We start from the raw sequence: 23,849 nt of genomic DNA, 5'->3' as shown, positions 1-23,849 counted from the left end.
GTCTTCGTGTTCGCGCTGTTTAAATTAATAATGAACTTTGCAGTTCATCGCCTGAGTTACTTAGCAAGGCAGTGACATCAGCAAATCGCAGATTACTGAGATTACTCCGTTCATCTTTATCTCTAACTGCTCCTATTCTAGCTCTCTGAATACTTCCTCTAAGCAAGCTATGAATAGTGCTGCAGAGACCGTGTCTCCTTGCCTAACACCTTACTTTATTCAGAACTATGGTTGCAGTGCAGCCACTATAGATATCTTCCAGTACTTTGTCATACGACCTGTCTACGCCCTGATTTCACAATGCCTGTATGACTGCCGTGGTTTCTACTGAGTCGAATGATTTTTCGTAATCATTGAATGCTACATATAAGGACTGGTTGTATTCCATGCATTTTTCTATCACTTGGTTTATGGTGTGCATGTGAAAATAGTAGAATATCCTTTCCGAAAACCTGCTTGATCTTTCGCTTGATTGAAATCTAAGATTTTCCTGATTTTGTTAGTGATTAACCTTAGTAAGCGTCTTTTATGTAGCAAATAGTAAGCTGACCGGCCTTTAATATTTCAAGTCACGTCCCCTTTCTTATGAATTAAGATAGTGCTAGCGTTTTTCCAAGACTCCAGTACCGTCGATACCAGGCATTGCTTATACAGGGTGGCCAGTTTTTCTAGCACAATATCTCTCCCGTCCTTTAACATATATGTAGTTGCCTGATCCTCCCCAGCTGCCTTTCTTCTTTTTGTACTGTAATTGAAAAGAATTACTGTACAGTGAAACCTCGTTAATATGTACCCGCTTACCAGGTAGTTGCGGCTAAAACGTAGTTGTGTAGATTCCCCGGCTGAGCCGCTATTGTAACTGGGCCTCGGGCATCTCTCAAGCTATCGCTGTAGCTTTTCGCCCGAGGCCCATTTCCTGTATATTACTGGAAATAAAATTTTTTCAGTTTTTCAATGTATTGGTTAACCGCTTGTGTAGTGACTTGTGGAGTGCCTACCTGTTAATGCGCACTTTTTACCATTTTCACCTTACCAAAAAGCGTTATGAACTATAGTGTACTAGAAAGTATTCCAGAGAAAGTATGCGGTTATTTTGACCATGTTCCAATGAACGCTTTTCGCCGCGGTGATGTCCATGTCAATAGGCAGCCCGGGAATCATTGGCCGCTTCGATATTGTTGGCAGCCTTGTCGCAGTAATCATCAGTCACCCCAACCCGCCCATGTGACATCGCGCTATGCGTGCAGTCGCAACGTAGCGGACGTAGCCTATCTTCCTTTCTTTGCTTTGTGGATGTGGTGTGCAAACGGTGATTGCATCGTCTGTGTTGAGCTGTGGTGCTTTGCGAAGCGGTTGTTGCGTGAGTGTGCGTGTTTGAACAGGCTGCATTATGCCCCTCCCCAAAGCGATGAGGATATCGAGAATGTGGACAGCGGCGATGACTTGGAAAGAGCCGATTCAGGCCCTACTGTGACGGAAACCATTCAGGCATTAACTGTTATGAGAGCGTTTGCCGAGAAGATGGGCCTTATGAAGAAGCTTGCTCACGGTCTCGCTGATTTTGAGACTGCTGTTTTTGCCACGCGATCGTCACGGTGGCAACTGAAAATGACCCGACTTCTGGTCGGCAGGACAAGAATAAGGTACACGTAGGTTTATTCACGGGAAATTTACAGTGCCTGGTTTTTTTCTTCACTTTTGGAGGGTGAGTAATGGCAAATTTGTTGTAATCGGTGAAGGTGTAGTGCCGGATAGTACATACTTTTGCTGCGTCCCCGCCAACTATGTATTAACGGGGTTTTACTGTACTTGAAAAAAGCGGTTACAACTGCACGAACAATGATGCTTGGCAAGAGCATTCAAAGAAATACAGTCAAACCCAGTTATAACAGTATCGGTTTTAACAATATATCGGATATAACAATGGGGAGCCACTGCACTGTCATGTTATATTATTATCTAGCTGCTACACCACGTGGCTACAGTGCACGTTTCCCCATGCTCATGCGCTGATTGGTCCAGACGTGGTAGGCCTTCGTGCTGCCGTCCAAGCATGTGGCCGCACCTGGCACCGTCAATGCGATCTGGTTTTGCATAGCCTCTGCTATCGCTAATGTATCACAGATCACTCTTATTCAGGTGCATAGGAACCTCTTCCAGAGGACTTTCAATACCAAATACTAATATGAAGGAATGTTGACCAATGCTGGATGCTGCCAGAAGTGATGGCAGTGATTCCTCAGCCACTTTAATTGCTGCTCCTTACTGATGCCACTATGTTTCATTCACTATACCAGTGCAAATTGCCTGGCACCTGCTAGAACCAGTGCCCCCCCCCCCCCTTCCCTCCCCCCAAAGATTGCCACCCACCAGTCATGGGCAGTATCGAACATACGTGTATCTTCGATACTATCTTTAGATACATTTTGTGTATCGGTATTAGGTATCATGTGTTGAAAATGAAAGTATCGGTATCGAAAATACATTTTTAAAGTATCGTGTATTTTGAAGATACTCGATACTAAAGAAAACTTCAAATAATGTGTGAGGGAGGAGCGCCGGCATGAGTGGACCAACTGCCCACTGGGCCTCCGAGATCCGCATCTCCACACTCGCACACCACTCAGCCTCCAAGATCCGCACTTCCACACGCGAGCACATTCCCTTCGTCCCACCCTCGTGGGATTGGTCTGCTTATTGTTGCACTCCTCCCTCACAAATGAAACCGCTGTGTGACTGGGTTGACAGCGCTCGCTCAGACGGTAGTACAGGATCGGAGGCAGCTCGGCTTGTAGTAGTACCGCCTTAGTTCCCTACAAATACCCCGGCCTCTCAGCATCAACCCCATTTGCAGATTTCCTTTCTTTAAAACTCAACAAGGCAATGGTAAGTAGGTGCTCACGAGGTGCTTTATTTTTGAGCACCGAGAGCGTACCACGAAGCTGCTAAGCCTTTAACAGACAGAGATATATGAACAAAGCGGAAACGGAAGGCAAGCATGCAGTAGGGATCACGAACACTGCTTTACCCGCTCTTCCCACCCTTTGCCATCCACCCCGGGCCTCGTCTATGCAGCGTTTAATTTTTGTCAAGCAGTGCCTTCAGTATGCTCGGACGCAGTAACTTATGCACAACCCAAAACTCCTAGGCTGGCTCTGCTTGGCGGCAAGAACACAAGCTTGTAAAGCCTCAGTCCACCACGATGCAGTTGGCTAACCACGTTCTTGTGGTTACAGCGTTTGACGGAAAACAAATTCATCCTTTTTAACTGCACAGGGAACAGGCTTCCACTAGACTTTTTTTTTTTTTCTTGAAAAAATATTGTCCAAAATTTTCTAAAATGCATGACATGAAAACTATCAGTGCAATTTTCCAGCACAGACCGAATAACAAATTATTCGTTGTTAAACAATTTTTGTGCGAAATACATTTGAGCAAACCTTAAATAAAACTTGTAAAGATATCTCTATATTAAAAAAAAAATTTATTTTTGAAATATGCGAATCGACTAAAACCATATTAGCTACATTCTGTTAAAAAAAGATACTTCTATCTTTTATCTACAACCAGCCGCAGTTCACCAGCGATGCTAGTGAACTTCAAGTTTCCTAATTACCTCCGGATGCTTGAGTCAATGGGCTATGGTTCATTTTTCAGTTCAGTTCAGTCATTCAGTCATGTCCGACTCTTCGTGACCCTATGGACTATATCACGCCACGCTTTCCGGTCTCTCACTATCTTCCTAACATCACATTACTTCATCTGCAGCGCCTCGAGGATGCCATCTAACCATCGCATTCGCTGCCTACCCCTTCTCAGGTAACCCTCAACTTTTCCCAACATCAAATTTTTCTTCAGAGACTCCTCTCTTCTCATCAGATGACCAAAGTAGCTGAGCTTTAACTTCAGAATTTGACCCTCCAATGAGCAGTCATGGTTTATGGTCGACAATATCAACTGATTTGATCTTCTGGCAGTCCAAGGAACTCTCAAGAGTCTCCGCCAGCAGCACAATTCAAACGCGTCAATTCTTCAGTACTCAGCCTTCTTCACAGTCCAACTCTCACATTCATACATCACAACTGGAAAGACCATACCACGATTTATACAGATCTTGGTTGGCAGTCTGATGTCTCTGCTCTTTACTAGGTGGTCAAGGCTAGCCGTGGCTCTCTTTCCCAAAAGCAGGCATCTCCTAATTTAATGGCTGCAGTCACCTTCCGGGGTAATCTTGGAGCCCAAGAAGAGAAAATCCGTCACGGCTTCTACTTCTTGTCCCTTAATGCTCCAGGACTTGATAGGGCAAGACGCCATGATCTTTGAAGTTTAAGCCCAAACTTCTCACTCTCTTCTTGTACGCGCATCAGAAGTCTGTTGAGTTCCACTTCATTTTCTGCCGTTAAAGTGGTATCATCCGCATATCTAAAGTTGTTGATCCGTTTTCCAGCAATCTTCTCTCCATGTGAAGACTCGCCAAGACTGGCCTTCCTCATGATGCACTCAGCATAAGGTTAAATAGGCAGGGCGACAGTATGTACCCTTGTCTCACTCCTTTCTCAATCGGGAACCAATCAGTAAGACCATGCTCAGTTCTGACTGTGGCCTCTTGTCCTTCATGCAGGTTCCTGAGGATGGTTCACTCTTACACGCTGATAAAAGGCATCTTCATCTAATACAACACTGCAGTGTGCTCGTGTGTGCATGTACAGAGGCTTTTCTCATTTGCGTCGCTTTTAGTACGCCCACATTGCGCTCTTTCCGGACCAAATAACGTTCAGCCATTTTATTTTTCTTGCTTTTCTCTAGCTTTTAACATTTAACCACCCCACCGGGGTTGCACAGTGGTTACGGCGCTCGACTACTGTTCCCAAGTATGCGGGATTGAATCTTGGCCTCGGCGACAACTTTTCGATGGAGGTGTAAAGCAAGGCGCCCGTGTGCTGTGCGATGTCAGTGCACGTTAAAGAACCCCAGGTGGTCAAAATTTCCGGAGCCCTCCACTACGGCGTCTCTCATAGCCTGAGTTGCTTTGGGACGTTAAACCCCCAAACCAAACCAAACCAAAAGTTTGCTACCACACTAACGGCAATATAACTGCTCAGTTCTCCAAACGCATGCAGGCTGCACTTTTTTGTATGTATAGCCAAATGCTCACAGGCCGTTCGCATAAAAAGCCTTAGTTTAAGAAATATTTTGCTCGGCTGCTCGTCGAAGCAATCGCTTAACTGTAACCGTGGCTTCAATTCAATTTGAAATTCTGACAAGAACAGTTGCCCAAACAATAACTCTGTGCTGGCGTATTCTTTAAGCCATTTCAGGAAAACTTCTTTATAGTAAGGCTGTAAAGATCCCAGAATGCACTGTGATTTCGATCCTGTATCTTGTATTGGCATCGGAAATACAATTTTTCAGGGTATTGAGTGTCGGTTATCGAAGATACTTTTTTTTAGTATCTTGCCCAGCCCTGCCGCCCGCCTCCTCTCCAGCGCTCTCCTTCGGCGTTCGGCCCTCCTATTGGCCGAGTGCCGTCATGTGTTTTCGCGCGCTTTTTTCTTGCTTATTGTGTTGGCTGCCTCGTTTTCACTGGTGTAAAAGACGCGTCCGCGGCGCATATCGTCGTGTGTTTTGCTACGGCTCGCGCCTCTTTCACGTAGTTTTTTTTTTTAAGTTGCTTCATTGGAATGTCATGTTGCACTTTCTTGTGCAGCACACTTGGGCATGATAACAAATGGTTGTTTATAATGCCATCCGCGAATCGAGATGCGGTGCGGAGGAAGGTTTCACAGCACCCAATCGGCCGGGCAGACTCTAACTCAACGCTGCGGTCGTGGCTCTGTGAGTTAAGTAAGCAATTGCTGATCTCTAAACTAATATGCCGCCACACACTCTGTACGTATTTTTCATTTTTTTTTTAGCTTTGCCAAGTACCACATGCCCGCGTGCCATATCTTTTTTTTTTTTTTTTTGCAATTTTCGCGTTATACATCTAAGTTTAAAATAAGGTCCTTAGTTTTTAGCTACTCAGCCATGTTTTTTGAGGTGTTTTCTTTGTCGTGAATGTGAGCTAAGTTCATGTTTTGAGTGTGTCGCCGCATTTAACGAGACAGCGACGGCTCTTAGACGACCGGATAAAGCCGCATATTTCGTGCTTTGCTTTCGTTTGGTGTGCTAGTTCTCGATCTCGCACACCACGCTCACAAGCGCTGATAAATCTGCAGCGGAAGTTGAAAATACATGGAAGACAACTGCCGCCACACTTCTCAAGGTTACTGGCAGCTAGCAAACCAGTCAAAGCTGCAAAGAAACCATACACAGACTTTTGCTAAATTGTTCCTGTCAGCCGCCTGGTTACAGTTTCTTTAAAACAGGTCGCTCAGTTTGGCCAACGGGTGACGAACGCACGGACACCGACAGCTGAAACTATTTTGGTGGGAAATCCCTGTCAACATTCGGTACTGATGTTTCAGCAACGAGTAATATTTTAACATGAACACATTGCGACAAAATGCAAGCTAAAACGCTCTGGTGAGACCCGGCGCCAGCGCTTTTACCGGCGCACGGCCATCTTGATTGGCGCGCTAGCCGTGCACCGCGCAGGTGGAGCCACGGTCGAAATGCGAGAGGAGGAGAGAGGAGATGGCACTACTTTTATTTTATTAAGGGGTTTTGCCCCCCCCCCCCCCCCCAGCCTTCCCCTTTTCGCGCCCTCTGGAGGCACCATTGCCAAAATCCCCGCACTTGTGCTGGCATGCAATTGATGTCTGAGTATATGTCAGTCACTATGTGTACCTGGTTTAAGTTGTACGAGTCCACGTAAAATGAAACGAGTAAATTCTAATTCTGCTACAGCTTTGCAGAATCCGATGTCTGGGTTGCATGCGTGCGCACAAAATATACCTAGGATTTGTGTTTGCAAAACAGGTCGACTGCAAAATTGACGCCAGGTAAATTAATTGTAACATGCACCAACGCACACAACATGAAACGTGATCGAGTCAAGCGAGCAGAAGCGGAGAACTTTCCAAGGGTGCACAGTCTACGGACACGGTGACTACACTGCGTTGTCGCATCGTTTTGCTCTGATGACTGTGTCATAGTTGTTTGATGACATCATATTATTTACCTGTATACATATTTTCGTCACAGCAATGTCACTGGTGATAGGACTTGAAAAACAAGGCCTTTGCTGGGATTATAATTAAAATCAGATTAACATATCTTAGCTGCAACATGAGGGGTTAAAATTCCTTGGGGAGCATCTCTGTATATCCAAGAAGATAGTAAAAGCTCGTTAACTCGAACTTCACGGGACCGGGAAAAAAGTTCGAATTATCCGATGTTCGAATTATCGAAGGAATAAAACTGACCAAAACCATTTGTATTACGGTAATGTACCGTATTTAGTCGCGTAACGAACTCTCTCGCATAATGAACCCACCCAGCCCCGTTCGTGCCTACGAATCTGAAAAAAATAATAATAAATGCGTCAGTCGTTAGCGCGTCCCTCTGTTTCGCGCCGTCACGGTCCACAACACATTTCTTGGCAGTGCGCCAAGATGCTGCGCAGCGATAACGGCCTGTTTATCTTTTGACTTTAGCTCCGGCAGGGGGGAGGAAAGCGAGCTTGGCAAAGTGCCAGCGCTTATCCGGTTGTGCAAGCCTCCTTTTCAGTACGTTCGCTTTATCATGCTATGAGCGACTTGGGCGGGCGGCGCCGTCTACTGCCACTCCAATCATCGGAGCGAACGGTGCTAAAAGCCGGCGTCATGATCGCGGCTGACTCGCGTGCTTCCGTTGACGACTGATGGGTGGAAGGATGGATGGCTATCGCAAAAAAAAAAAAAAATTAACCCATAGTGCCCGTCCGAGATCACAGCCTTTTATGGGCGTTGGCTGGAACCGCGCCGACAGTACTCATCCCTATTTCCAAATTAACAGGGTTGGAATTAACGAGTATTTAGTTGCGAGCTACGGAGAAGAGAGAGCAGGCAGCCGCCGCTGCGCGGCCATGCACTGACCTTGGCGCGGCCGCCGTCCCCTCCCTTCAACGCTGCCGGCCAGCCGCCACGCCAGTCATGGTGCCATCTTCCAGTTTTACCTGGTTCCATCTTCTGTCCCCGTTTTGGACGTGCGCCGCCTCTAATTATGCCTACCGATCGCGGAGATGGTTTTTTTTTTTTTTGACATACATTTTGAATATACATTGACTTTTAATTCTTATACTTTCTTGTTTTCTCATAAATGGAGGTGGGAAAAGAGCAAGCCACAGAAATAACTGACTAATATCAGCGCGAGGTTCATGTCTCTGTCGAGGAGGCTTCCTTTACTTCAGGACAGGTCGGTGAGAGAAAATTGATGGAACTGCGTTTGGTCTGTTCTTTTTTTCGAGTTCGTGTAATATTGGCGGCTCAAACTGGTCTTCAGTGAAATGTAGCTAGAACATAGAGCGATGAGATAATTACTCAGGCTAGGTGAAAAAAAAATCTTGCATACAATTGAAATGAGTAATATGTTAGTGTTAAGAATTGTTGCTCGCAAAATGTTCCCCTATTTTTACATAACTATAATCATTATTGATTGTTTAAGTTTCGTAAATACAGAAAATTGATGCAATGATTCCGGCTGATTTGACATCGATGGGATAACTTTTCTCGCAATAAATGAATACGCGGAATCGCGCTTTTAGAGCTCCAGCTTTCAAAGCGAAGGTAACCTGCCAACGCCTAGTAGTCATGGTCAAAGTGAAGCGTGTGTGATCATATGAACACCTCCTGCACATTGGCCGTATCCCTGATAAAACGAACGCATATTTTTTAACCCACGCGTGCGTCGAAGCATGGCAAGACACATTCAAGAATTGAAAAAAAAAATGCCATACGACCTAACTAGTGCAGATTACCCGCAATACCTCGGGTTAACTTGCCAAAGAGTTTTTCAGGGCCAGCATTCATTGCTCCCGAGTAACCGACGCACACTGCAAGTAAAAGCTGGAAAGGCTAGCTCCTCTACAAGCCCGAATTTTGATTTTTAGTGAAGGAGGCCAGGGATCCTAGCATAATCGCGACAAATGCAATCGAGAGACTGTAATTTTCCAGTTATTTCTGACAGCAAAAAGCAGATTATAGCGCCCTGTTTCTGACTGTACAAAAGTCGAAGCGTGTTAAATGATGGAGCCTTGGAGCCTCGCAGAATATTCAGCATGCTGCAAAGGACAACCTTATTTTTATACAATGAACATGCTGCCGCCGCAAAAATATTGAGCAGCAAGCAGGAATAAAAAGCGCAGCGTCAGGTGACGCGTTATTACGGGGAGTGAGAAAGGCACTCGACGTCGCAAACAACTCGTTTCTCTCTTCTGTCCGCACAGCCCCGCCGGGGTGGTGCAGTGGTAAGACGCCCGACTACTGTGCCGTAGTACCCGGATTCGAACCCGACCTCGGCGGCTGCGTTTCGAGGAATAAACGTCTTTCGACTAATCTTGTGAATCCATTGACTCGTGCGCAAGCCGTCACGCTTGCCTTGAGATATCATGAATACCGCATAACCATCTTCAGGTCGCTTGCTGCAGTTGTACGTGCAACAGCACGGCATAGAGCTTGCACGCTGCAATAAAAGCACAGCGCGCAATATTAAAAATTAAATTAAATTAAAGTTAAATTGGTTAACAGGAAGGGAAAGGCGCAGTAACTGTCAAGCCGAGACTAGGAGAAAAATGGCGCGAAGGAAAAAGAAAACACAAGGAAAACGCCGGACGCGCGTCGGTTTCCAATGGCAACGGCAGAGAGACCAATCGTCGCTCAGGAAATCGGGCGGAGAGCCGGCCTTCAGCGAAGGGGCGCGCAAGGGGCGAGGAGGAGGCGAGGAGGGAGCGCGGCGGCGGCAAAGTTCAATCGGCGTAACTTTCTCCTCCGCGCCGCGCTTTCCTCCTCGATTCTCCTCGCGCGGCGGCGGCGAGCGCTGCGCACGACACGCTTTTTCCCCCTGACGCCCGCCGGCCGGCCGCAGCAGTGAGTGAAGCGCGAGCTTTTGGGCCAGGTCTGCGCTCCAGGAGTGCACAAAATTTTTGAAAACTTGCGAGAAAAGCATTGAGAATGCCGATAGTAAAGTTCATGAATTGATTGGTTTCTTCTTAGAACTGTTTGATTGGGGAATACTGATAAACAAAGCTTTCAGGCGAGTTCTGTGCTACAGACACTTTTTAAGTCTCATGATAAGGTTTTACTTTGTGCACTTAATCTAGTACTGCCTCTGACTTTGTGTTTGTTTGTTTTTTAGAGCGTGAAATCTGTCACCGCGGTAAAACTTCAGAAAACGATCCAGGCTGGTGCTTTGAACTTCAAGATTAGAGAAGGTTAAAGCAGGACTTAGTCTATTTCGCTACTGTCAAGCTATCTCTCTAAGCATAATATATGTCACGTGATCAACCATGAGATTGGATTATTGGTTAATTGTACATGTATTTCAATCAATTACTGGGCCAAATTAATTTATATTTAGTAAATTGCAATTAAAATCTAAATTTTAGCTGCAACACCGAACCGTATACCGTTGGAAAGCTTAGGCCAAGCGTAATGGCACTGTGCTAGTTAGCGATCCGCGATAATCTGCGTTCATTAGTTAATTTTGTATAAAATCAAATTTTGAGCTGTTCCTTGCTGCTTCGAGGCAAGGAACAGGTTTGCCACAGCAGTCTTGATATGATGCTGATGGAGGAATTAAATAATTTTATGAGTACGTGGCCCCTCACTGACTTCGCGTGTGGTTAAAAGACGGCAGGGTACACTGGGAGAAGTGGTGGGCCCTATTGCCGATACACTGAAGTTCTGGGGCAAGTATGCTGTGGTCTCATGCACTGTGTAAAAGAGCTTGATTTCATTGAACGCAACAATCAAATAAAAAAATTACAAGGTGCACATAGGTCTTAAACGTGCGGAAATGAGAAAGCATATAACTGCCAATTCATTAACTATCGCTATCCTATCTATCACTATATCTACTAATGCCAGAGACCTATCGTAACTCACTATCCGCAACGAACACTATCACCTCACTATCCGGGCCTATTACTATAATTTACTATTATCCGTAACAGTCACCATCATTACTTATCACTATTGATAACCATCACTATTTAATCTGATGCCGTCCCATGACCCATTGATATACTTCAATTTTCATTGACTTACGTTGTCAGTCATATCTCTATTATCTCATAATATCTGACGAGACAACTATACATTGACTTTTAATTCTTATACTTTCTTGTTTTCTCATAAATGGAGGTGGGAAAAGAGCAAGCCACAGAAATAACTGACTAATATCAGCGCGAGGTTCATGTCTCTGTCGAGGAGGCTTCCTTTACTTCAGGACAGGTCGGTGAGAGAAAATTGATGGAACTGCGTTTGGTCTGTTCTTTTTTTCGAGTTCGTGTAATATTGGCGGCTCAAACTGGTCTTCAGTGAAATGTAGCTAGAACATAGAGCGATGAGATAATTACTCAGGCTAGGTGAAAAAAAAAAAATCTTGCATACAATTGAAATGAGTAATATGTTAGTGTTAAGAATTGTTGCTCGCAAAATGTTCCCCTATTTTTACATAATAACTATAATCATTATTGATTGTTTAAGTTTCGTAAATACAGAAAATTGATGCAATGATTTCGGCTGATTTGACATCGATGGGATAACTTTTCTCGCAATAAATGAATACGCGGAATCGCGCTTTTAGAGCTCCAGCTTTCAAAGCGAAGGTAACCTGCCAACGCCTTGTAGTCATGGTCAAAGTGAAGCGTGTGTGATCATATGAACACCTCCTGCACATTGGCCGTATCCCTGATAAAACGAACGCATATTTTTAACGCACGCGTGCGTCGAAGCATGGCAAGACACATTCAAGAATTGAAAAAAAAAATGCCATACGACCTAACTAGTGCAGATTACCCGCAATACCTTGGGTTTACTTGCCAAAGAGTTTTTCAGGGCCAGCATTCATTGCTCCCGAGTAACCGACGCACGCTACAAGTAAAAGCTGGTAAGGCTAGCTCCTCTACAAGCCCGAATTTTGATTTTTAGTGAAGGAGGCCAGGGATCCTAGCATAATCGCGACAAATGCAATCGAGAGACTGTAATCTTCCAGTTATTTCTGACAGCAAAAAGCAGATTATAGCGCCCTGTTTCTGGCTGTACAGAAGTCGAAGCGTGTTAAATGATGGAGCCTTAAGCCTCGCAGAATATTCAGCATGCTGCAAAGGACAACCTTATTTTTATACAATGAACATGCTGCCGCCGCAAAAATATTGAGCAGCAAGCAGGAATAAAAAACGCAGCGTCAGGTGACGCGTTATTACGGGGAGTGAGAAAGGCACTCGACGTCGCAAACAACTCTGTTGTTTCTAGGAATAAACGTCTTTCGACTAATCTTGTGAATCCATTGACTCGTGCGCAAGCCGTCACGCTTGCCTTGAGATATCATGAATACCGCATAACCATCTTCAGGTCGCTTGCTGCAGTTATACGCGCAACAGCACGGCATAGAGCTTGCACGCTGCAATAAAAGCACAGCGCGCAATATTCGCTCGCCGAGACTAGGAGAAAAATGGCGCGAAGGAAAAAGAAAACACAAGGAAAACGCCGGAAGCGCGTCGGTTTCCAATGGCAACGGCAGGGAGACCAATCGTCGCTCAGGAAATCGGGCGGAGAGCCGGCCTTCAGCGAAGGGGCGCGCAAGGGGCGAGGAGGAGGCGAGGAGGTAGCACGGCGGCGGCAAAGTTCAATCGTTGGCGTAACTTTCAAAGTATCAAGGGGCTTTAGTAGGGTCCTCTGAGCAGCGTCATCTGGCGACAAATAGCGGAAATATTGTAAAAATGAATAGCAGCGCATTTAAAGCCTGCTGCACTCGTTGCTTGAATAGTGCAATGGATGGACACTACTTACCTAAGCACTGAGCGAATAAAACATCTGTTCGAATCCTTTAAACGTAATTTTTTCTAATTTTTCTTTAACTCAACGTCAAAATAAGCTACCAAGATCATTCCGGGGGTCTGTTTCCCTTTAGGTTGCATTATGTGATTTATTTAAATCTTAATAGCCGCCAAACCAGCCATGCCATTCAATAAAATCGAATAACACCTTCATTCTCACCTTCCTTCCTTCACTTACGGCGCGGTTCAGGTGTCCACAGAAATAAGTGTGACAGATATTGTGCCTTTCCCTTCCTGTGAACCAATCATATATAAATTATTAGGCCATGCACGGAACAACCACGAGGTGACGGCATGACAACGGTAACACTATTCAATTAGCTTCACCGTAACCATTTCCTGCCTTCAGTGAGTATGTTACTTTTAGGTTGCGTTCAGAGACACCCCTCGGTAACAATTGCCGTTTAACCCGCCCTGAGGCAGCTGCAGTGAGGAGAAAGAAGTTGCGGGACCCTACAGTTGAGGAGACGGCATTACGCTTCGGTGACGGCTGGTCTTTCTTCAAAGGCGCCCGCATCTGTGTGCATGCCATGTGAGTAAAAAACGTGAGGGAACCACTGCAGCCTCTATAGCCGTGGTGTTCGGGAGAGGGGAAAACCGCGATAGAGCGAAGCGCAAGGGTGGGGTGGTGGTGGTGGTCAATCTTCTGCCGAGCTTTATCTCTCCCCTTCTTCTCTCCTTCCCGGTGTTCGTTCGCAGCAGCGGGCACTACGCATGCGCGGACAAGCCAGCTCGGCCCGTGGCAGACGCTTCTCCAGTGTGTGTGTTGTGAACGCTCGGTGCGCGGCAACTGACGTGCACAAAAATGGCAGTTTTTTTTTTTTTTCTTTTTTTGCGGGAGTTCATTTTTGCCGTCGGGCTGAACGTGCGACGTAGCGTATGCTATGACGGCTACGGCCGTTAAGGAGCTGCATTTTTTATTTTTCTTATGCTATAGTCGTCCTTGTGCTGAACGTGCGGTGCAGCGTAAGCCATGGCGGCTGCAGACGTTAAGAAGCGGCAGGATTTTTTTTTTTTGCAGGAGTCGTCCAGTCTTACATTATGAATCAACGAAAATATGCGATCAGTTGCGATCATGACACCGACTTTTAGTATTGTTGGCTTCAGACGGCATTTGCAGCTGTCACGCTTCCAATGATATTGTGTGGCAGTGGATTCCGCCCGCCCGAAGCGCGGCGTGATAAATTGATAAATCGAACCAGGCTTGTGCAGTCAAGCCATCACGGACATTCTGCCAAGTTTGCTCCCTGCCACCGCAGGATCTATCAAAAGTATAGTCAGAAGATAAACACGCCGTGACGTTATCGCTGCGTAGCAATAATGAGCTCTGGATGCGAGGGTTGAAACAGAGACTCGGCGTTTCCGAACTTTCTTTTTTTTTTTTTTCCAAATTCTTATGGGCAAAGGTGGGGAGTGGGTTCATTATGCGAGTAGGTTGATTACGCGACAAAGACAGTATCATTTTTCACAAACGCAAGTGGGGTCTCAAGTCAATTTCTGTATATCGAATTATCGATATATCGAACTATTTCGCGATCCTTTTCGAGTTCGATATCCTTATCTGCAATCCTTATCTGGCTTTGAACAACTTGACCTGTAGTCCAGTAAACCTTTCACAGTTGTCCGTCAATACTGGGAATATGCCCAAATTATCTGTAAGAGCCTGCAAACAAAGGTCCAGGAATTGTACTCTGTCATTCCCGAAGATGTCACAATAAAGTTCGTGGACCTATGGGAATTCTGTCTGCACAATAAAGCAAACAAATTTGGATGGTCGTTTTTTAAATACGCATTTTTAAAATTGTGTAACAGAGCTGAAGGAAACTTAAAAAATGCATTAATCTTTCGAATTGAACACTGCAAAAGTGTGTTTAAATCAAGCCTGCGGGGTCACATGCCATGCCATCTAGGGGTGGTGACAAAAACTAGCATCAATGACTTACACGTGGTCAACCCTTCACCTCATCATGCTACATGCGCTGCCACCAATTCAACTGAACCATGCACGCGCACACACACTCTCTCTCTCTGAGTCTCTTGACTCCATCGCACAAAATGCAAACCTGAAAGAAATTTTCACGAGATGAAAAATAGACTTTTAGGACGCTGAGAGTGCACATAAAAAAAGGAGGTTGCCGCAGACTGCACTAGAATCAGAACAGGAAGACCCAGCTCTAAAGAGCAGAGAGGTTTATTTTATTTATTTATTTGGAAATACTGCAGTCTCGGAGGACCAAGCAGGTGGGACTATACAGAAACAATGCAGGTCAGCTTTTCAAAAAAAAAAAAACATACTTGAAACGGGCGCTTGATTTAACAGAAGAAAAAAATATGAGATCACACAGCAGCAAATCCAGACCAGTAATGAATGCCTTACAAGAGCACAAAATACAACATTACACAACAATAGGACATGTAAATAAGGGTAAAAACAGCAGAAAAGTAAAAACATCACAACTGTAATGCGTTTGTTACACCACACTCAAAACTTTCCAAAGAAAAAGTGGCTGCAGGCAGATTGTTCCACTCCATTATTGTTCGTGGAAAAAAGGAGTACTTAAACAAATTGGGGTGCACGGTATAAGGGAGCAATTTATGGGCATGTCTGTGTCTTGAGCGCGATAAAAATGGCTGAATATAATTTTGTGAGTTGATGTTCAGATACTTTTTGTAAATTGCAAATAAAAATTTAAGTCGTGCAATTTTCCACCTAGTTTCCAGTGTTGGGATGTTATCTGATAGAACCTTTGATATAGAATCAATAGCTCTATATTTATTAAATATGAAGTGAACTACACGCCTTTGGACCGTTTCCAGCTTTTGTTTCTTTTTTACGTAGAAGGGATCCCAAACCACTGAAGCATACTCAAGTTTAGGCAAGATAAATGCGTTGTAGGCTTGAAGTTTTAGGTCGGAAGGTTCTCATTTTTAGCCTATGTCTTAAAAAGCAGACTTAACGTGTAGCAGATGCGCAAATGTTTGTTATATGCTTAGACCACGAAAGAATGTTAGTAATTGTAATTCCCAGGTATTTGTATTCATCTACTTCCTTTAAAAGGTGACCATCGAAAACAAAGAAAATACATAGGGATGCTTTTTATTTGTGACTCGGAGCAGTACTGTTTTTTGAGTGTTCAGTGTCATGCCCGATACTGCACACCATTCACTGATATTCGTTAGGCTGTCGAGTAAATTTCTTTGGTCTTGTTCACACGTTATTTGTTTATAGAAAAGGCAATCGTCTGCAAAGAGGCAGATGTTAATATTAGGATGAATGTGAGTAATTATGCCGTTAACGTAGATTAGGAAAAGGATAGGCCCTAGACGCTTCCCTCTGGAACTCCCGATGTAAACAGGTAAAGTATTGGAACAATGCCCTCTGATGTCGACAAACTGGGTACGATTTGAGAGGTACGCATTGATCCAATTTATTATGAAGGAAGGAATACCGAAATGTTTAAGTTTAGTCAAAAGTTTGCTATGAGGCACCTGATCAAAAGCCTTGCTAAAGTCGAGAAAAATAAGGTTGGCCTGGCCAGTTGAGACAAGAACTTTAGCAATGTCATGGACTGTTGTTACTAGTTGGGTGCACGCAGATTATCCTTTATGAAATTCATGTTGGAATGGAGACAGCAAATGGTTACTTTCTAGAAAATTTGTAAGAAAATGAGACACAATATGCTCTAATAATTTACAGCACGTAGAGATTAAGGATATAGGACGGTAGTTTTCCATAAGAGACTATCACCTTTCTTGTGAACCGCTATAATGCGAGCAATACGCCAGTCGTCCGGTAAAATAGAAGTGCGTAACGAGAGGCTAAAAATGGATACTAATATATGAGACTGGTTCAGCATAGCGGCGAAGAAAGGAATTGGGAATATTATCTGGACCTGAAGCCGAATTTTCTTTCAGGTTTAGTACAAGTGAAAAGACCCCTTCAAATGTAATAAGGTCTGAAGTGGATGGCAATAACATGTTAGCTGTCTTATCTCTGGGGTAGAAATAATTGTTCATAATATCAGCAACTTTGCTTGGTTCCGTAATGATTTCAGAATTTTTTAATATTCGACCAATTCCCACACTTTCTGTGCCAAGGTAGCGCCAAAACCTGTCTGGATTAGTCTTCATAAAATTTGGCAGCGTCGTAGAGAAGTACTTTTTCCGAGAGGATATGAACTCGGTCGATAGCTGAGCTTGAAGTTCGCGAATTCAGAATTTCTAGATTTTCGCTTTTTTGTGCACTCAGCCTGCGTTTTAAGTGAATAATACTTCAGTTAATCCAAGGATTTTTTCACTTCGGTTCAATTTTTCGGTCTGGGATGAATTCATTCATACAGTATTTAACTGTACTTTTAAACAATAGCCATAATGACACTGCGTCACTACACAAAAGATTGTCAGCCAGTTTCCAAAGCTCGTCAAGTATAGACTGATCATCAGCGTGGAAAAAGTCTGACAATTACATCCTGTGGCTTTCCTTTCTGCACGCACTTGACAAGTAAACATGACAACGATACAAGCTTGTGATCAGACACACCATTTTCCATGCTTACAGTGTATTGGGAAAGATCATTGCTTAAAAATATTAGATCTACAATTGAACCACTATTTTCATTCACACGAGTGTTATCAAGTACAACCTGCCGTAAGTCGCATGTAATCATAATATCAATTAGAGGGTTGTCAAGTAATTGAAGCTCAGGTTTATTCATCCAGTTTATAAATGGGAGATTAAAGTCACCAGCCATAATTATCTTTTGGTGTTTAAGTTCGGACATAATATCGTACAAGGATTTTGTAAACTAAGGAGAGGCAGAAGGTGATCGATAAACCACACGCGCCACAGTGGAATGGCTCCAACAGTCGACCTATGAAAACAAGCTTTTGTGGTCATGACTTTGCGGAAGAATTGCAGCAAATGCATTCTCCAGAATTATAGCCACTCCACCCCCTTGCGAGAGACGATCCTGACAAAAAAAATTTGATAAGAGGGTCGTCATGTAGCCAAGTCTCAGTTATGATCGTTATGTGCGGGTCATACTTTAAAAGAAGCAGTTCAAGTTCCACAGATTTATTCACTAGGCTCCTGGAATTAAAATTTAAGACCCTCAATTCTTTAGGAAAAGAGCATTCGCACAACAATTAATCCGCCTCACGCGGCAAAAGCCCATTATGTGGCCCTTTTTTTCTTTGTGGTGTCGTTTCCTTCTCGGCAGCCCGCCGAGTTTTTTTTTTTTTCTGTCAACCTGACCATTGCAGGTCATTAGTTTGTTCGAAACTTTAAGCCCTCGATGGAGCACAGCAGGGTAAGCAGAGCCTCTTCCAAACGCACACCCCTGAGAGAGCTGGGCGTTGGGCCGGGGGACGCTTGTACCCATTGACTCGATTATATACAGGGTGTTTGCTCAAGTCCTGCGCAGATAAATCCAAGCATGGGCGGAGCGAGAGAAAGTACTGGGCGAGCTGCAACAGGGTTTTCGTCAGGGCCGGAGATTGGAGGACAATTTATTTATTCTGACGCAGTGTATCAAACTTGAGATGGTCAAGGTAGAGAGCTCTGGGCTGCCTTCCTGGATGTGGAGAAGGCATACGACTGCGTGGAACATGATTGCCTGTGGAGGATGCTGTGCCTCAGGGGTCTTCCTGAAGAGGTCATCGTCCAGTTGAGGTGCAGCGGGGTCTACGGCAGGGATGCCCTCTCTTTCCGCTGTTGTTCATGCTGCTGCTGAGCGATCTTGAGGGTGAATTGGAAAGGTGTGGCGAGGGTTTTGACTTGTCATACATCGACAGTGGCCGGGTAGTGCAACAGGTCCTACTGGGCCTGCTGTACGCAGACGACATTGTGCTTATGGCGGGCTCAGAGGCAGAAGTGCAAAAGTTGCTAGATATCTGCACAGCGCACGCGGAGCAGTTGGGTCTACAGTTCAGCATGAGGAAGAGTGCAGTACTGTGCTGGTCTTGTCAGGACGGCTGTGGAACCGAGACTACTGCTACAAGGGCACGAAATCCCGTAGGCTTCAACCTACAGGTACCTTGGGATAGACCTCATGACATAGCGTGCTTACCTGGTAGACTACTTGAGCAGCCTCCGTGCGAAGGCAGTGCGCAGCCAGAATGTCCTGGGAGCCAAGGCGTTGTGGTCGTTCAACAGAATGGAGGTCCTACGCACCATATGGAAGGCGGTGATGTTGCACTGTTGTGTACCATGTCTTCGACACAGGAATTTATGGAACGAAGACAGAGAGAGGTGGGAAGACGGGCACTGGGAGCCCATCGTTCATCCCCCAACGAGGCGGTGCAAGGTGATGTTGTCTGGTCCTCCTTCGAGGCCCGAGAGGCAGTAGCCAAGATTAGTTTTGAAATGCTGGGTCCATCGAGTACAACGCTGCCTTTTGTACTGCGGAGTATGCACGCGCTGGAAGAGGAGGGTACGTTAACTGAGTGCAAAGTATGAGGTACCACTGCCAACTGTGACAAACACTAAAGACACCTGCTGGACTAGTTGGAAGGTGCGTGAACACGTGGCAGCGGCGGAGACCAGGCGGTGGCGAACTGGTGCAGCGGCCAAGCCGGCTTTTGGTATGTACTCCACGCACAAGAGGGACATCACTCATGAGCTGTTCTATGACAACTTCCTGGGGAGCGCCCTGCTTTTTCAGGCCCGTGCGGGGGTGCTGCGCACGAAGAAATGGCACGCACGGAGTGCTTCGATCTTGTATTCTGCTGATATGACGCAATTACGGATGTCGGTAAGTTTGTTCAAAATAAGGGTTTGGCCGTTTTTTAGATCAGCGAACATATCCTCAACACTGGGACCTGGGTTTGTTTCTACGTCCCCGCAGATGAGCAGCTTACACACACAACACAATCGCAAGCAATCGCTAGCAAAGTCCGTGAGCACGGCACAACCAACAATGTGAGGTCATCGCTACGATAGTCGTAAGCAGAACTAACCTCTGAAATAAGCAGGAAGCGTTTTGTGAGCGGCATGATTCCTGAAGCTTCGCCGTGCCCACTGACGAAGAAACGTTGAGGACAGTCTTTTAAAGGCAAGCCAGGTGACGTCACAGGTGTCGATAATTCGGCATGAGCTCTTAGCGGCAAGCACTGTTCCATCGATGACGGGCCAGCCGCTGTTTCGATGTCTGGTTCGATGTCTTGCAGATGGTGCACTGGACAGCTGCTTGTTATGCACGGTATGACGGCGTTGGCCAACAGGAAATTCTGTGAAATAAGCAGGAAGCATATTGTGAGCGGCATAATTCCTGAAGCTTCGCCATGCCCACTGACGAAGAAACGTTGAGGACAGTCTTTTAAAAGCAAGCCAGGTGACGTCACAGATGTCAATAATTTGGCATGAGCTCCTAGCGGCAAGCACCGTTCCATCGATGATGGGCCAGCTGCCGTTTCAATATCCGGTTCGATGTCTTGCAGATGGTGCACTGGACAGCTGCTTGTGATGCACGGTATGATGGCGTTGGCCAACAGGAAATTCTGTGAAATAAGCAGGAAGCATATTGTGAGCGGCATAATTCCTGAAGCTTCGCCATGCCCACTGACGAAGAAACGTTGAGGACAGTCTTTTAAAAGCAAGCCAGGTGACGTCACAGATGTCAATAATTTCGCATGAGCTCCTAGCGGCAAGCACCGTTCCATCGATGATGGGCCAGCTGCCGTTTCAATATCCGGTTCGATGTCTTGCAGATGGTGCACTGGACAGCTGCTTGTGATGCACGGTATGATGGCGTTGGCCAACAGGAAAATCTGTGAAATAAGCAGGAAGCGTTTTGTGAGCGGCATGATTCCTGAAGCTTCGCCATGCCCACAGGTTGCCAGCATGGCCAAGATTGTGCTGGTTTTTAAAATAAATTTTGTGCCGTATACAACTTTATTATAACAATGTCCTCTTGCACCTGCAGCAAGCTTTATGTCTAGCCAATGAGCAATCATGGTGTCATTGTAGCTCATCTTGTGCATCACGTTGCCTGTCTTTTGTTCTTGCTCGTGATACCCTGATCTTTTTCATCGGTCGTTACCATACCTGACACAGCATGGCAAAGGCACAGGATAGGCTCTGGTCGCATGAGTCAGTCCGCCTTCAGTGCCAGTCTTGTTGGCTAACAGAGTAACAGAATAATTACTGATACCCTTATGACACACTGGATTCAGCTGCTTTTGAAATGCATTTTTTTTTTCTCATTTTCTCTAGAGTCCTTTGCATTCTATCTTGTCTGTATTCATAATGATCATTTTCAGCTACTACTGTGTCTTCATCTTTTTTCTTCCGAGCAACCTTTTACCTTCTGCGGGCCATGTCCATGGGTTGAGTTGTGTACTTCATATGGCAATGGGCATGCAGCTAAAGGCCTGGCTAGTGTTTATTTTTAACCAGGATGAGACTGGATGTACCTGTATTGTTATTATGGTGAGCTCTGCAGTGTAGTTAACACCAAAGCATTGGCACTATGGTGTTGCCTCTGTCTTTTTTTTTTTTTCTGTGAGAGTTCTTTGTCAACAGATAGCTTTCCTTATTGTTGCCTTGTTCCTGTGTTTAGTAAACATCCATGGGGTCTGGTTGACGCATGAGATTGAGAGGCGGTGTACCCTTACTGCTCGATTTCTTCCTTCTTTTCTTTTCCCCTCCTCAGTGCTACCATGATTCCATTCATTTTGTTGTTGTTTTTTCACTGCTTCAAAAAAAAAAAAAAATTAAGGGGGTTGTGGTGCAGCTTGTGCCTTGAACTGGTGGTGCGCAGGGACTTCCACCAGGATGCGCTGGAAGAGTGGCGCAGAGAGCAGAGTGACCTCGTGCTGGCCACCCAGCTGGATGAAGTGGTGCAAGAGGAGATGGCCCATGCTGCCAGGGACAGTCTAGCCGAGGAGTGGGCTCTGCACGAGGCCCAGGTCAGGCGGGCCAAGGCATTCCATCGCCAGCGCTTGCTTGCCTCCTGCTTCACCCGGTGAGCATAAGCATGCTCTAGGAATGCAAAGAGAGAGCTGTGGCATGACTGGAATATAGGAGGAAAATAAGACGGCTAAAAACAGAAAAAAAAAAAAAAGAAAGAAAAAGCTTGGAGTTTGACCTCAAGGCCTGTGGATCCTTAAGAGCTGTCATACTTTCTTCATTCAGCGGATCCTGGCAGCTAAGTAATGTGGCCATAAGCTTGAAACTTTCTCGCCAGAAGGACATTACCCAAGACAGAAGGACGCCAGAAGGAGTTAACTTACTCAGGCAGGGCTGCAGCCAGTAGCTATTCTCGGTACATTTGATAATCTCACTATCTGCATGGCTTCCGTAGATACCAGTGTGCCAGCAATGTTGTAAAAAGCAAGGCGCAGCCTCATAAGTGCGTTGCATAGAAACTAGCGACCAATTTGGGTTATGTTGTGCAGTTTTGCTGGTTGTGGAATGCAGACAGATTTGCTTCTTATAAAGTCTTGGCATCCTTGGCACAGCATTCGAGGCAGCATCACTCAAAAGTGGCTGTGTTTCTGACATACTACTTCTGGTGTGCTTTAACTTAAGGAAAGCTCTAGTGAATGTTCTCGGGCGACTTAGGAGCTTAGTGAGCAGACATTTTGCTGTGCCTGCTCATGTATTTTTTCCTTTGGTCTTGTCACATTTGTATACTACAGGGGTGGAAGCGCTGCTCAAATTGCTCCGTTCTGCTCCAAGCTGCTTTCTCTGCTCCATCCAATATTGCTCCAAACTGGCTACCTTGATGTTCTCCCATCAAATTCAGCAGAACATGAGAACAATGTCACAGCGTCAGGTGCAAAGATATTAATGCATCTTGCACTGGGTATAATACAAATGAAATTTTTGTAATGGAAAGAATCATGGAGCATAATAAATATTTGTTTGCAAGTAAATTTAGTATGAGCCGCAGGTAATTGGAGATAGTTAATTGCGAAAAAAAGGCACTATGCATATGACATAGCACCTACTTCCAGCCTTTTGAATCGCCAGTGGAGAGAGTAGCGAGAGTAGCAAACGGAGCAGATAACATAAACTACTGCGAGCCGTTAGGAAACTTACCTGGCTGCAAATAAATACACGTTTTTGTAATGCTTTTACTATGAAAACAAGCCAGTACTCAAACATTGAACCCCTTTGTCCCTGAGAAGCACGTCAGGCCTACGTTAGACAAAATCATACTTGAAGCATTATGGGTTTGTACGCCAAAGCTGCCAATCACTAGGAAATGAGCCCCAGCATTGCTCAAGCAAAGAATGATGAACTATTGACAGGGATGGTAACCCTTCAATGCCATCCCTTTGTATCCCAAAGCTGCTCCAAAATGCTCATGCCCGCTTCCACCACCACTGTAGACCTCTTTCATGACTACAAACAAACAAGGCGATCGAGGTGGCGCTACAGTCGTCTGCAATCTCAAGGTAGACAAAAGGTACGGGAGCGGCACTGGTGCCAAGCTTTTCAATGCGCATTATTGTGGTCTGAAGGTGCCTTTTTGGCAGACAAAATAACCAGTGCTCAGGAATTTATCAGATAAGCCCAGACATAGGATCAAAAGGATCATGTAATACCCCATATCTAGGGGCTTTGAAGTGTATTCTAAATAAATATGCACAAGGTAAGGAGTGGAAATACCATGCCCATTAATCTGGACTCCAAATTAGTATCACTGCTAAAAGTGCATTGAAGTGGTAGACTCGACATTTGAATCCATCAAGTCAAAATAGGTAAATGCATTAGGTCAGACTAGGTGTTCAGTTATGAAGTGCACCAGCAAGCGTTCCGTTTGCTGCTAGTCTGCTCCAAGTTGTTGTTAAGGTCAGCATATTGCATATGCTTACATACTCTGACCGTTTGTCTTGTCGGAGATGAGTGCGAAGTTGTAAAGGC

The 23,849-nt window shown here is 45.1% G+C and overlaps 1 protein-coding gene across 1 annotated transcript in view; it reads left to right on the top strand.

Annotated features, from left to right (window-relative positions):
- The window catches only part of xmas (RRM_XMAS2 and SAC3_GANP domain-containing protein xmas), a gene marked incomplete in the record, with an annotated part of 165,655 nt that overhangs the window by 90,101 nt on the left and 51,705 nt on the right, over positions 1-23,849 (top strand). The window contains 1 exon segment of the mRNA XM_084605353.1: positions 21,739-21,942. Coding sequence (XP_084461479.1) covers positions 21,739-21,942 — 204 coding nt within the window.

Source organism: Amblyomma maculatum, chromosome 1 (assembly GCF_055883805.1).
Source record: "Amblyomma maculatum isolate TAMU_Amacu chromosome 1, ASM5588380v1, whole genome shotgun sequence".
Taxonomy (NCBI): domain Eukaryota; kingdom Metazoa; phylum Arthropoda; class Arachnida; order Ixodida; family Ixodidae; genus Amblyomma; species Amblyomma maculatum.
Note: the sequence above shows the minus strand (reverse complement) of the source record. Positions and strands in the feature narration are given on the sequence as shown.